At 42.7% G+C, this 13,933-nt stretch overlaps 2 protein-coding genes across 3 annotated transcripts in view; one reads left to right on the top strand and one right to left on the bottom strand.

Annotated features, from left to right (window-relative positions):
* Nucleotides 1-13,933, bottom strand: part of ZNF200 (zinc finger protein 200) — a 50,671-nt gene that overhangs the window by 8,047 nt on the left and 28,691 nt on the right. Inside the window, exon 6 of one of the 2 annotated variants that reach the window (XM_070485096.1) lies at nt 7,848-8,169. The exons of the other annotated variant lie outside the window; for it this stretch is intronic. Coding sequence (XP_070341197.1) covers nt 8,074-8,169 — 96 coding nt within the window. The 3' untranslated portion in view covers nt 7,848-8,073. Of the gene's footprint in view, nt 1-7,847; nt 8,170-13,933 lie in introns of those variants that run through there. 2 annotated transcript variants of the gene reach the window in all.
* LOC106825966 (olfactory receptor 1F1-like) lies at nt 9,939-11,026 on the top strand. Its single transcript, XM_070485099.1, has one exon. The coding sequence runs from the start codon at nt 9,950-9,952 to the stop codon at nt 10,901-10,903; it is 954 nt and encodes a 317-aa protein (XP_070341200.1). The 5' UTR covers nt 9,939-9,949; the 3' UTR covers nt 10,904-11,026.

Genomic DNA, 13,933 nt, shown 5'->3' with positions numbered 1-13,933 from the left:
AGCATGTCTTCCTGGAGAACCCAATCTGAGATACATTTAATAATAAAAACAACAGCATGACAACAACGAAAAAGAACAGATACACTATGCTGCCTAAACAAAGGTTAAGTACCAGGCAGAGGTCCATTGGCCACATTACTAACTATTCATTGAAAACAACACTTAGTATTTTGGAAACATAATTTGGAAACATAATTTTGCAAAATACAATGTTGCCACCCATTTTGCTTGATTTCTCTGTGCACTTGGCATTGTTTACCGTTAGTTTCTTTTTTATTTCTAACACATTAACATATTTCTGTTGACTATAAACCTAGGAGCTGAATTGCCAGATCATAAGAGTGAATCTTTAGCTTGTTTTTTAGCGGCAGGTTTTTTTTTTAAAGAACCTGAGCTAACAACCGTTGCCAATCTTTTCTCCATCTCCTTCTCCCCGAAGTCCCCCAGTTCTTTGCTGTATATTCTAGTTGTGAGTGCCTCTGGTTGTGTTATGTGGGATGCTGCCTCAATGTGGCCTGATGATTGGTGCCATGTCTGTGCCCAGGATCCGAACCAGAGAAACCCTGGGCCGCCAAAGTGGAGCACGTGAACCTAACCACTCAGCCACGGGGCCAGCCCTATTAGTTTCTTTTTAAAACTCACGACTTCATTAGCTTCTTAAACACCATTCTCTGCTTGTTTCCTGACTGTCTCTTTGCCCCATTTGTTTTGTCACCTCCTCCTCTTCTATCATCCCATATGTGTTTGTTTTCCTCTTGGGTTTTATTCTTGGACTTCTCACTCTATACTCTCTCCCTGGGCAATTTAAATCCACTTTCGCATCTTTAACCACGCCTATGTACTGATGACTTCTAAATCCACATCTGTCAGACCTCCCCTTGCACGTACATCCATAATGTCCAATTCCTGGATCCCTCCACCTGGATGGCTTCACACCCAACATTTCTTAAATGGAACCCATTATCTCCCCAATGCCACCATCAGCACCACAATCCACCCCAATAAGCACAAACATGCCATATACTGTACTTCTCTCCTGTCTGCAGTGTCTGTCTCAATCAACAGTACCACTACGCTGCCATTCCTCTGCATTCTCCCTAACGCCACATATCCAATCCGGCAGTGCTCTGCATTCTACCTCCCCAGCATTCCTCAATATTATTCCCTACTGTAATGAGTAGAATGTGTCTCCCCCCCAACAAGAAAAACCCACAGGTGCGTTCAAGTCCTAACTCCCAGGAGCTGTAAATATGACTTTATTTGGAAGTAGGGTCTTTATAGATGTAATCAAGTTAAGATGAGGCCATACAGGATTAGGGTACGCCCTACTCTAATGACCAACGTCCCTCTAAGAAGAGGGAAAGTTGGAGATAGTTACATAGAGAGAATACCACATGAAGACATGGAGACACAGAAGACACTCAGGGACAATGCCATGTGAAGACAGTGGCAGAGATTGGAGTGGTGCATCTACAAGCCTCACTAAGGATTTCTGGCACTAAGCAATCCTAAGTGATGGAACACTAAGGGTTGCTGGCAGCCATAGACGCCAGAAAAGAGGCACGGAACAGATTCTTCTGCAGAGCCTCCAGAGGGAATCAACCCTACCAACACTTTGATTTTGTGTATCTAGCCTCCAGAACTGTGAGAGAATAAACTCTTGTTGTTTAAAGCCACCTAGTTTAAGGTGCTTTGTTACGGCAGCCCTAGCAAACTAATACACCATCACAATAGAGCTACTCGCCTTATCCCTCCCACACGCCCTGTACAACCTTCTACAGTCGTTTCATTCTTCTTACGCCTTCCACCACGAGCATATAAAGCCCTTGAATATAAAGTAATGAGTCACTATTCACATTTGAATGCTCAGTGTTAGGCACTGGGTCTGGTTCATGTAAAGTGCATGTTTCATGAATAATGAGTAAATAGAAGTCGGCACCCCGAGGGAATTATTTTGTGTTTTTCTCTCTAACCCCTGTACCCCAGCTAGACTGTATCTCCATAAGTACAAGGGCCAGTTTTTTCAACAGTACCTGGGACATAGTCGTTGCTCAACAATTACTATTTACCTGAATAAATGGTTATATGAATTAATCAATATGGGGAAGTCACTGGAGAGGAAAATGAAAAAGTTCCCTGAAGGAGTTAATGGACTTGGCTCAGGTCTCTGCCACCTTATATCAGAACTTCCAAGGCATACTGAAGCCTGATATGCATGTTTTAATGTATTTTTTAAAGCTTAATTTCTCCAGAACATTTAAAGTAGTTTAAAAATTAAAAAGTAGGTACATTAAAACTCACATTGTTTTGACTCCAACATTTTATTTATATCAAAACCAGAATAGGGGCCGGCCCCTTGGCCGAGTGGTTAAGTTCGCGTGCTCCGCTGCGGCGGCCCAGGGTTTGGATCCTGGGCGCGGACATGGCACTGCTCCTTAGGTCACGTTGAGGCGGCGTCTCACATGCCACAACTAGAAGGACCCACAACTAAGATATACAACTATGGGGCGGGGGGGCTTGGGGAGATAAAACAGGAAAAAAAAAAAGATTGGCAACAGTTGTTAGCTCAGGTGCCAATCTTAAAAAAAAAACAAAACAGAATATTCTAAAATTTTACTTTCCTAGTGATAAAGATTCCTTCCTTGATCAAACTCTAGTCAGGCTCCTCTCTCTTCTCAGCTAGGCTCAACTTTGGCCTAAAAGAACTGAACAAATACTAACATAGCACCTAATAGCTCCAGGCCACATCCCTAGGATGACCTACTCCCTCCTTAAAGTGCCTGCCTCAGAAAAATCAAGCTTGTCAAAAGAACGTGCTCTGTTCCGGGAACACCTGAAGACAGGACCCCCGTCTCTGTCTCTGTGGGAGGATAGGAGCCTAACTTCCATAAGCGTCAGTGAGCAAACCCAGATGGTTTCACACGGACCAAGTCCCTCTCCCTTTTGCGTAATTTTCACTTCCCTGACTCTAATTTTCCCTGACTCGTAATTTTGCGTAATGACTCAAGCGTCGCCATTCCCCCTCCCCATAACCTCATTCTCTCTTTAAAATGCCCAATCACCTCTGCAAAAATTGAAAAGGTACTCAGCTCCTTCCCCTACTGCCAGTAGTTACTGAATAAAATTGCTTTCCACCGCTTTAACTTGCCTCCAGCTGGGTTTATCTTTCACCCTAGCTTTAATGGAAGCAAACTCACTTCAAAATCTACGTCTTTGCCCATCTCAGTTTCAACTGAGAGAATTGCCATATTGGACAATTTCTCTCGACAAAGTGAAGGTCTTACAACACTATTAAATTAACTTTCATCTTACTGAACTTTTTAAAATTTCGATATTTTGTTCAAATAACTTTTGCATTAACTTTGCTTTTTAAAACACATTGCATTGAAATATTCCTTTCTTAATTACTAAGCTTTTCCTGCCCCCTCAACTTTGGCGTCTCTACCTCGCACCTCCGCAGAGCCGGGAGCCCGGCAGCAGCACAGGAGAAGCTCCCTAGGCCTGTCCGCCGCGCGCAGGCGCAACGCGGGAGGGGCCGACCCGGCTGTCCCTCTTCCCGGAAGCGCTGCACACACCCTCGAATGGACCAATCAGAGGCTGCGTCTCCAAGCTCTCCTAGCCCTGCTCTTTGCAGGTCCTTCTTTATTTTATTTTTTAAAGATTGGCACCTGAGCTAACATCTGTTGCCAATCTTGCTTTTTTTTTCTTCTTCCCAAAGCCCCCCAGTACATAGTTGTATATTCTAGTTGTCAGTCCTTCTGGTTGTGCTATGTGGGACCCGCCTCAGCGTGGCTTGACGAGCGGTGCCCTGTCCGCGCCCAGAATCCAAACCGGCCCTGGGTCGCTGAAGTGGAGCGCGCAAATTTAACCACTCGGCCGAGGCGGCCCCTAGGTCCTCCTTTATTTATCCAATAATAGCGGACCATTTCCCACCTGCTCCTGCCCAATTAGATAGGGGGCAGCGGGGCATCAGCTCTGCGCAGTCTCCCTGGGAAGTGCGGCGTAGGCTTCACGGACTATGAGCACCAGCGCGGAGTGGAGGTTCCGCATTGCAGTAAGTGGCTCTGGCTCTTTTACCCCGAAGTGACATAAAGATGACACTCGGGTCGGTGTCCGCCAACCTGGGTAACTGGCAGGTCCCATGAGCCTTCCACCCTCCACCTGGTCCCTGTTCTTTAGGTCTCTGCCCCATCTGTCTGCCCTTCACAGTTAGGATGGGTCACAAGATGATCCTGAACATCTACTTCCATAGGCTGGGACTGTCGGAGGTCAAGGTCTGACTTCAAACCTGGATATCCTTTCAAAAGGCGAGGTTGGCTGTGGAGCCAGCAGCGTGTAAACAGGTGTAGGTCACTTGGATCTTATCAGAGTAAGGGCTCTTCTTACTCCGAGGCTAATCCCTTGCTACTTAATGTGATCCGAGGACCAGGCATTGCCTGGATGATTGTTAGAAATGCGTGATCTCAGGCTCTATCTCAGAGTTCCTGAATCAGAATCTTCGTTTAACAACATCCCTGGGTGATTTCTGTGCACGCTAAAGTTTGAAAATCGCTGCTTTAAGCTTCCCAGATTTCTGGTCTAGGAGACAATGTTGATGTCTGTATTTGGGTCTACAGATGGTGGCCTATACTGCAAACCTAAAGGAGATGTTAAGGTTTGAGCTTTGTGAGTCAGACTCAGACCTTTATGATATCGTAAGCATCACTTACCACTTAATCAAGATGATATAACAAAAGTGATGGTGTGGGATAATATAGGTGGAAAACCTATGGTGAGCGTGGGTATCTGGGAATGTGCAGAAGCACTCAGGAAAGGGAAACTAATGTACACAAAGAAGTGCTTAATCAACCTGAGGTTGAAAGACTAATAGGATGTGTATTAGGCATGAATAGATCTATTCATCAACATGGTATCCCATTAATATTGTTTCTAACCAAGGAACTCCCTTTATAACAAAAGGAATGTGGTAGCCAGTTGCCAAGTTGGCCCGCAATGATCCTACTCCTGTGTAATCCCTTCCCACGTTGAATCGGATTGACTTTGTGTCTTAATTCATTTGGGCTGCTATGACAAAATACGATAGACTGGGTGGCTTATAAACAACAAATTTATTTTTCCCAGTTCTGGAGGCTGTGAAGTGCAAGATCAAGGTGCTGGCATATTTGGTGTCTGATGAGATCCTACTTCCTGGTGCATAGATGGTAATCTTTTCAGTGTAACTTCACATGGTGAAAGGGACAAGGGAGCTTTCTCAGGCGTCTTTTATTAGGGTACTAATCCCATTGGTGAGGGTTCTGCCCTCTTGATCTAATCATCTCCCAAACGCCCCACTTCCTAATACCATTACCTTGGGGGTTAGGATTTCAACATCTGAATTTTGTGGGGACAAAAACATTCAGTCCGTAGCACTGTGTAAGCAACACAATGTTGTGGAAATGATGGTGTGTGACTTCTGAAGCTCCATCATAAAAGATATTGTGGCTTCCATCTTGTTCTCTTAAATCTTTTGCTCTGGGAGGAAACCAGCTACTCTGTTGCAGTGATATATCAAGTTAGCTCTTGAAGAAGTCCATGAGAGGAACTGAAGCTTCCTGACAATAGCAATGTGAGCAAGCTGTCTTGGAAGCCCATCCTCCAGCCATACTCAAGTTTTCAGACAATTGAGCCCCTGCTGACAGCTTAACTGCAATCACATGAGAAGCCCTGATCCAGAACCATTTAGCCAAACCTGTCCCACAGAAATTGTGTGGGGTAAATGTTTACTGTTTTAATTTGCTAAGTTTGGGGATAATTTGTTACTTACAATAGATAACACCAAGGAATAAGGCTGGGGTCCATGAGATTCATTGGTATTTACTTGTACACCATCACTAGGAGCAGTTGATCTTATGGAACAGGGAAATGGTCTTTTAAAGACTCAGTTTTAGCACCAGTTGAGGTTACTCTGTGAGGTTAGGGTGTTGTTTTACAGGACATAGTGTAAGTTACATACCAGAGGACAATATATGCTGAACTTTCTCCCAAGCAGTTATTTATGCGGCAAGGAAACAAGAGGTAGAAGTGGGCATGTCTTTTTGTAATACAGTGATCTCCTTGCAAAATTTTGCTTCTAATATCAGCAACACTGGGCTCTGAAGAGACTTCTTGCTGGCCAATTAGGGCTCCATTTGCTACTGGATAAACTGACTGAAAAGAAGATTCTAATATTGTTATGACTTTGACTATCAGTAGAAAATAGTTTTGCTGCTACACAATGGTAGCAGAGAGGATTATGAATGGAAAGATCTCCTTGAAAGGATTCTGGAATTGCCAAGTCCAGTGATGGCAGTTAATGAAAGATTAGGACCATCATATAAGGGCAAAATCATAAGGAGGTCAAATCTCTCAGACATGAAAGTTTGGGTTATTATATCAGATTTTTTAAAAACCTTGAACAGCTGAGATGCTGGCTGAACAAAAGGGAACAGGAATTAGATTGTGGCTAAGGAAAATTCTTAATATCAACTAAGGCTTCATGGCTACCTGTGGACATGAAGACTACATCATCCAGTCTTATTTTCCTCCTCCTTTTGTGACATATATATTTATATATTTTAGCTAGCTAGCTTTCTTCTTCTTTTATCTCCATTTGTCCCTCTTTTACTTGCATATCAGATATGTAGTTATTGGTTAGATTTAAAATTTGATTCAGAAGTTATAGAATGTCATGATGGGATCATGATTGAGATCCTGGTTGTGGACCTGGATACAGTAACTGATGGGATTTTGTGTTGTTCCCGTATTGTGAGAAGGATAGTTACATTATGTTGGGCCAGAGAATTTCTCTTCTACTGAAGGGTAAATTGGTAAGAGGGATATCTGTCATTGCCGTGTAACTGGAGGGGTGGTGTCTAATGGGCATTTATCATGCTTTTTGGCCTCCCAACTTCTGTAACCCCTTCTAAAGCTTAGGTAATCCCCTACCTCACAATTCTGACTGGGAAAAAAGCCTACTTCTTCCGACATCACAGGAAACCCTGAATAACTTATCTCCCAGCCCCTCTTGCAACTAAGATGTGAGCATATGACTACCCATCAGATATTCTGACTCAGTCTTTGACATGAAGAAGGGGAATCCGTGAGGACTTTTTCTAGTGGTGGTAGCCATTGCAGCAAGATGGATTCCCAGGGTAACAGTGGTACTGATGGTGTCTTATGTCAATGATAACCGTGTCAAAGCTGTGAACTATAACATTCATGCTTAGAGGCAGCAGGAACATTGTTATGCTAATCAGACTAGTTCTGTGGCATGATTTGGGCCATTTTAGCTGGTGTGGGACCTTCTGAGCCTGGTTCTCCAGCTGCTCAGTGTTTTTGAAAGGTAGCTATTGTCAACTTGAAAAGCAAATTTGCCCCTTATCTCAAAATGAGTTTATACGGGGATAGCCAAAAGAATTGCAATTCGGGATGTGTATGCTATGGCAAACCAAAGGCAAATCCAGAAAAGAAAGGAGGGGAGCTGCTTTTATAGAGAAAGGGGCGGAGGCCTGTTCTAAATGAAAGTCCATTGGGGGAAAGTAGCAGTTCAGGGTGGCAACAGCTTCTCATGGCTGAGCTGTTGCCTGGTGGGGAGAGAAGTCTTCCTTCAGCAGTAAAGAAGTTTTACTTGCTGTCCAAGATGCAAGCTTCTCTCTTCCTGTTTGGTGTAATAGATGATGGGTGATAGTGCATGAGAGCTCCCCCTACAGGCCTTCCTGACTCCAATTTAGTTAAGGTTTATTTCATTAATTTCCACACCATTATTGTTACCGAACCTGAAGTGAGTTTGCTCACCCGTTGCGCAGCAAGCCAATCTCTGACACCGGGTGTGGTGGAAGAAAGTAGGAATTTTATTTTTTGTACAGCACTGAGCAAGGAGAGAGGGCAGCTAACGCTCAAATCCCAAACTCCCCGTAAAGCTAAAAGGAAGGGTTTTTATTTGGGGCTTTAGGTAGGGGAGGGGGAGCATATGGCCTTGCTGGTCGGAGCTTTCCCACCAGCCTGTCTCTGGCCTTGAGACACTTGCAGAGAGGAGGGAGATTGTGACCTTGCTGGTCAGCAGCTTTCCCACCAGCCCATATCTCTTTGCGGGAGGAGATAGTCCAGGTGCTTGTCCTTGACGGTGTCTGTCTCCATGGAGGATAGTGGATTCTGGAGCCAGGAAGCCAGAGAGTAAGCAGGGAATGAGTGTTTTGGTTTTAACCCCATATATGCTGGGTTTAATGTGGGGAAACTGATATCAGGGTCGGTATCATTATCATTTTCAAAAAATCCTTTCCTCTTAACAAGACTTGGTTTTTGTTATTTGCAACTAAGAACCATGAGTGAGGCCACAATAGCCAATCATCAGAAAAGGACTTGAACCCTGAACTGGACAGCCATCAGTACTCTCTCCAGTTCATCTCTACTTCTCTCTCTGTGTTTGCACTTTTTGCCCTTCTCTATAGACTTCTGCTTCTCCATATATAAGGCAGTCAGGAGAAGTTGCAAACTTCTGGGTTTACATGTCCAGACCAAAGTTATGCCGAGAATGACCCACAGGTCCTCAGCCTCGGTTCCAGGTTCCCTAATCCAATCATGAATCCTCCCTGGGCAGGAGGTGGTAGAGTATAAATTCGGCTGCTGCAGCCCATGTTTCTGGGACTCTAGGGATTAGGGGACCATTCTCCAAAAGAGGGCGCTCCATTGTGAGCTGGGAAGACATCCCTGAAGAAGACTACTCTAGGCATCTGGAGTTTCTCAATCATGGCATGCTATGCTCTCTCTGATATCTCTCCCCCTCATTACAAACAGGTTATCCTTTACACCAAAAGCTTTAAAGGAACTCTGTAATGCACAACTCTGTAATGCTATCCACCCACAGCATCCTTATCTGAAAATGCATCACTAAGTCTACCCAGTAAATGACTAGATATGAGGGGAAAAAAGGGGGTTCACTCAGATAACACTGCAATAACCCCAGTTTCTGAGCTAACAAAATAAGAAGAAAAATCTTTTAATAACTGAATTTTCAAATGTGTAAACATAAGCCAATATCAGCAAGGTGAGGCAATTTGAGGTCTCAGAGAATTTTCTCTGGGACTTATCTCCACCCAGATTGCTTTATCTCCAAATTCTGACCCAGGAGTTGGATAATATACTTTGTCATCATTGTAGGGTCCACAGGGACCAGGAAATAAGTGGGACAATTACTCTCTGCTTGTCTCTAATGAAGCTCTCAGGGAATCTGGTCCCAGTGGCCATGGAAGCTCTTGTAAATACCTGTCTCCAATTCCCCCAAATATCCTTCCTGCACAGAAGGCTAAGGCCATGGACCTCTGCTCCTCATTTGCTCAGGACCTACCTATATTTCTAAGACTTTCCAAAAATTATAATAAAGAGGAGCATTGGCCAGTTCCTCAAAGGTTAAGAGCACTTGACAGCAGCAGCCCCAACTTCTCCCAGGTAAGATTATAACAGTAGGGATGTCAATGTTTCTTTACTAATGCATGAAGTTCTTTGAAGACTCTCCTTTGTTAAATCTTCCAGATCTGGGGAGTAATAGTAAGAGTCTTGAATCCATCAGCTGGAGCTTGAGATAAACCCAGTAATAATCAGCCACTTGTCTTGTCTCTAAGAGCTACTAAGAAGTAGAAGAAAGCCTGGGAATGTTAAAAGAGACATACATAATGGCAGAGAAGAACTTAGTATGTGCCTGTGTGTTGTTTTTATTTTTGATAAAACTTTTAAAATGAGTCCAGTGGGACCAGCATCATGGAGGATGGGGAGTTGGAAGTTGAGGATATAGGAACTAAGGGCAGATCCTGACTGAGCAACTCTAATACAGGTTTTGTTAATATGACTGTGGATGGAGCTTGGATTGTTACATCCAAACCCTTAGCTTCTAGGTTTCTGACCTCTGCCTCTCATCTCTGCATCTGAGTCCAGGCCCATGAGAGGGGCAAACCAGTCAAGTGTCTCTGAGTTCCTCCTCCTGGGGCTCTCCAGGCAGCCCCAGCAGCAGCAGCTCCTCTTCATGCTCTTCCTGAGCATGTACCTGGCCACAGTCCTGGGAAACCTGCTCATCCTCCTGGCCATCAGCATGGACTCCCGCCTGCATACTCCCATGTACTTCTTCCTTAGCAACCTGTCCTTTGTGGACGTCTGCTTCTCCTCTACCACTGTCCCCAAGATGCTGGCCAACCACATACTTGGGAGTGAGACCATCTCCTTCTCTGGGTGTCTCACACAGATGTATTTTGTTTTCATGTTCGTGGATATGGACAATTTCCTCCTGGCTGTGATGGCCTATGACCGCTTTGCTGCTGTGTGCCATCCCTTACACTACTTAACAAAGATGACCCCCCAGCTCTGTGCCCTGCTGGTTTCTGGGTCATGGGTCATTGCCAACCTGGATGTCTCATTGCATACCCTGCTGATGGCTCGACTCTCATTCTGTGCAGACAATGCCATCCCCCACTTCTTCTGTGATGCGACCCCCCTCCTGAAACTCTCCTGTTCTGACATCTACCTCAATGAGATGATGATTCTTATTGAAGCAGGGCTGATAATGATTGCTCCATTTGTTTGCATCCTGGTATCATATATCCTTATCACTTGTGCTGTCTGGAGAGTCCCATCCACAAAGGGAAGGTGGAAAGCCTTCTCCACCTGTGGCTCCCACCTGGCTGTGGTTTTCCTCTTCTATGGCACCATCATATTTCTGTATTTCAACCCTTTATTCTCCCACTCTGCTGAGACAGATATAGCAGCTGCTGTGATGTTCACAGTGGTGACCCCCATGCTGAACCCCTTCATCTACAGTCTGAGAAACAAAGACATAAGAGGGGCTCTTGGAAAAGTGGTTGCTATGAAATTTTTTCTACTCAACAATGAAATGGGCTAAGAAAATCACAGAGGGAACTTATTTCCAAGAAAACCACGTCCCTTTCTTCTATTGCACAAAAAGTAGCATTCGTTTCTTGTAAGAAAACTATCTACTATTGATCTTGGGAGAACAAAACTTGATACAGCCTCTTCAGGTTAAAGATGGAAAGAGAGATCCTTTTACCAAATAACTTGACTATTCCAACTGGCAATGCCTTTCAGCCAAAACCCAGGAACATGCTTCTTGTTGAATAAATTGGGTTTATTACTCATTATAACAAAGGAGAACACACACCATGGGGGAATATTGAGGCATCTTAGTAGGAAAGTGCTAGAAAGGACTTTTTAAAAGACTTAGGTTTGGGGCCAGCCCCATGGTCGGGTGGTTAAGTTCGCGCATTCCACGTCAGCGACCCAGGGTTTCACCGGTTTGGATCCTGGGTGCGGACATGGCACCGCTCATCAGGCCATGCTGAGGCGGCGTCCCACATGCCACAGCTAGAAGGACCCACAACTAAAAGAAAATATACAACTAGATACTGGGGGGATTTGGGGAGAAAAAGCAGGAAAAAAAGAAGATTGGCAACAGTTGTTAACTCAGGTGTCAGTCTTTAAAAAAAAAAGACGAGTTTGCGCGAGTTTACATTGGTGAGGATTTGAGGAATTGGGTCTTTGCTGAGGATTAAATGCTGTCACAAAGTGGGGATAATTTTTTTTTGAGTTATTGATAGGTTACAATCTTGTGAAATTTCAGTTGTACATTAATGTTTGTCAGTCATGTTGTAGGTGCACCATTTCACCCTTTGTGCCCACCCCCCACCCCACCTTTCCCCTGGTAGCCACTAAACTGTTCTTGGTCCATAATTTTAAATTCCTCATATGAGTGGAGTCATACACAGATTTTCTTTCTCTCGCTGGCTTATTTCACTTAACATAATTCCCTCAAGGTCCATCCATGTTATTGCAAATGGAATGATTTTGTTCTGTTTTGCAGCTGAGTAGTATTCCATTGTATATATGTACCACATCTTCTTTATCCATTCGTCTGTTGCTGGACACTTAGGTTGCTTCCACGTCTTGGCTATTGTAAACAGTGCTGCAATAAACATTGGGGTGCACAGGACTTTTGGGATTGCTGACTTCAGGCTCTTTGGATAAATACCCAGTAGTGGGATGGCTGGATCGTCTGGTAGTTCTATTTTTAGTTTTTTGAGGAATCTAAAGTGGGGATAATTTTTATTGTGTGTCTTAATGTATTTTATCTACAAGGAGGGAAGACTAGGCTGAGGCCAAAGCTGTGATTGGCAAAAAAATACAGTCACTCATATCAGCCATCACAGGGTGAGTTTGTTCATTTTTGTGGCTTGGACAGTGTTCATGTTTTTGTGTTCAGACATAATTACAGAGTGGTCTTGTTTTATCTTGCTCCATTAACAGTCACAGAGTGGCCTTGTATGATACTGTGAAATTCTCTGTGTTCGTCAGGAGAGCACCAAGACCTAGCTGTGAGTGCCAGGCCAGCTCCTGGATATCAGGGCTGATTTCTCTTTCTTACAACAGAGACAGAGATAATGAGCACATCTGATGGGAGGGTCAGACTGGTGTTGGGGCAGGAGAGGGTCTAGGAAGCCCTAATTCTGCCACACATTCAAGCTAATTATTTTTATCTTCTTATCTGAGTTTTATGTATCACACTCCATTACAACAGGAATATGGGTAAGTTAAACAAGAAAGAAATATCTTCCAAAATCTCAGTGCCCAGCCATGTCAATCAACTGCATCTTTTTTTCCACCCTCTGTTCCATTTAAGTCAAGGCACTGAGATATTTTACATGGATACCAATTTACATCCTGATTTCCCACTTTCATTTGATAATAAAGCTTTTCTAAATTGCTATATAGTCTCCACAATATTATTTTACTATTATACATTTCCATCGAGTTGTTCTAGCAAAATATACTCACTAGTAATTCTGTTTCTAAATTAAAACAGAAATGAAATTTACTATTTAAAAGTATGACTTTAAATTTATTTTGAAAATTATTGCATAAAATAAAAATTTGACATATATATGAAACTGGTTAAAACATCCCTGAACAGGATGGTCTGGATTTTGAGGAACAAAAAGGATTAATTTCAAAGAGATAGGTAAGAGGAGATCTTGTTTGAAAACTGACAGAATTCAGAATCAGAGGCTGTTTCTGAGTTTATCGTATGATTTTTTTATATTTATCATATTTTTGTGTTGATATATTTGCCTAAAGGAATAAATAGTAGCATTTTCAATTTTTAGCCTATATTCAAGAATTGTTCATTATAAGATAGAAAGTACCTCTTCCTTGAAAGTTTGAAAGAAATCCTCAGCCTTTGTTTTATGTATTTTGTTGCTCTGTTATTAGATAGATGTATGTTTGTTTATAATTGTAATATATTCCTGTTTTATTCTTTTGTCATTATAAAATGTCCCTCTTTATCTATAGTAAGATTTTTTGTTTTAATGTCTATTTTGTCCGGTATTAGTTTAGCCAGTCCAGCTTTCCTGTGGTTGCTGTTTGCACAATATATCTTTTTCCATCCTTTTACTTTCAACCTATTTGTGTCTTTGAATCTAAAGTCTGTACCCTCTAGACAACATATACTTTGATTGTGTTTTTAATCCAGTGTGACCATCTCTGCCTTTTGGTTGGATTGTTTAATACACATCCCTTTAACGTTATTATTGATACAGTTGGATTTATGCTTGCCATTTGCTTTTTGTTTTCTACGTCTTGTGTCTTTACTGCTCTCTTTTGCATTAAGTGCATATTTTCTAATGTAGCATTTTAACCCCAGTAGTGACTTTTTCCACTATATTTTTTGGACTTGTTTAGTGGTTGCTCTAGGTTTTACCACATACATCTTAAATGATCAAAATCAGCTTCAGATTTATACTAGCTTAATTCCTGTGATACATAAAAATCCTCCTATAGCTGTATTTCCTTTCCCCTTTTGAGTATTATTTATGTATTATTCCTTTCCATTTTATATTTATCAATGTTACAAGCCCCA

The sequence above is a fragment of the Equus asinus genome, chromosome 14, assembly GCF_041296235.1.
Source record: "Equus asinus isolate D_3611 breed Donkey chromosome 14, EquAss-T2T_v2, whole genome shotgun sequence".
Taxonomy (NCBI): domain Eukaryota; kingdom Metazoa; phylum Chordata; class Mammalia; order Perissodactyla; family Equidae; genus Equus; species Equus asinus.
This window is presented reverse-complemented; position numbering and strand designations above follow the sequence as displayed.

Bases quoted from the DNA above. Each gene is read 5' to 3' on its own strand.
- LOC106825966 (XM_070485099.1), top strand. From the start codon at position 9,950: ATGAGAGGGGCAAACCAGTCAAGTGTCTCTGAGTTCCTCCTCCTGGGG.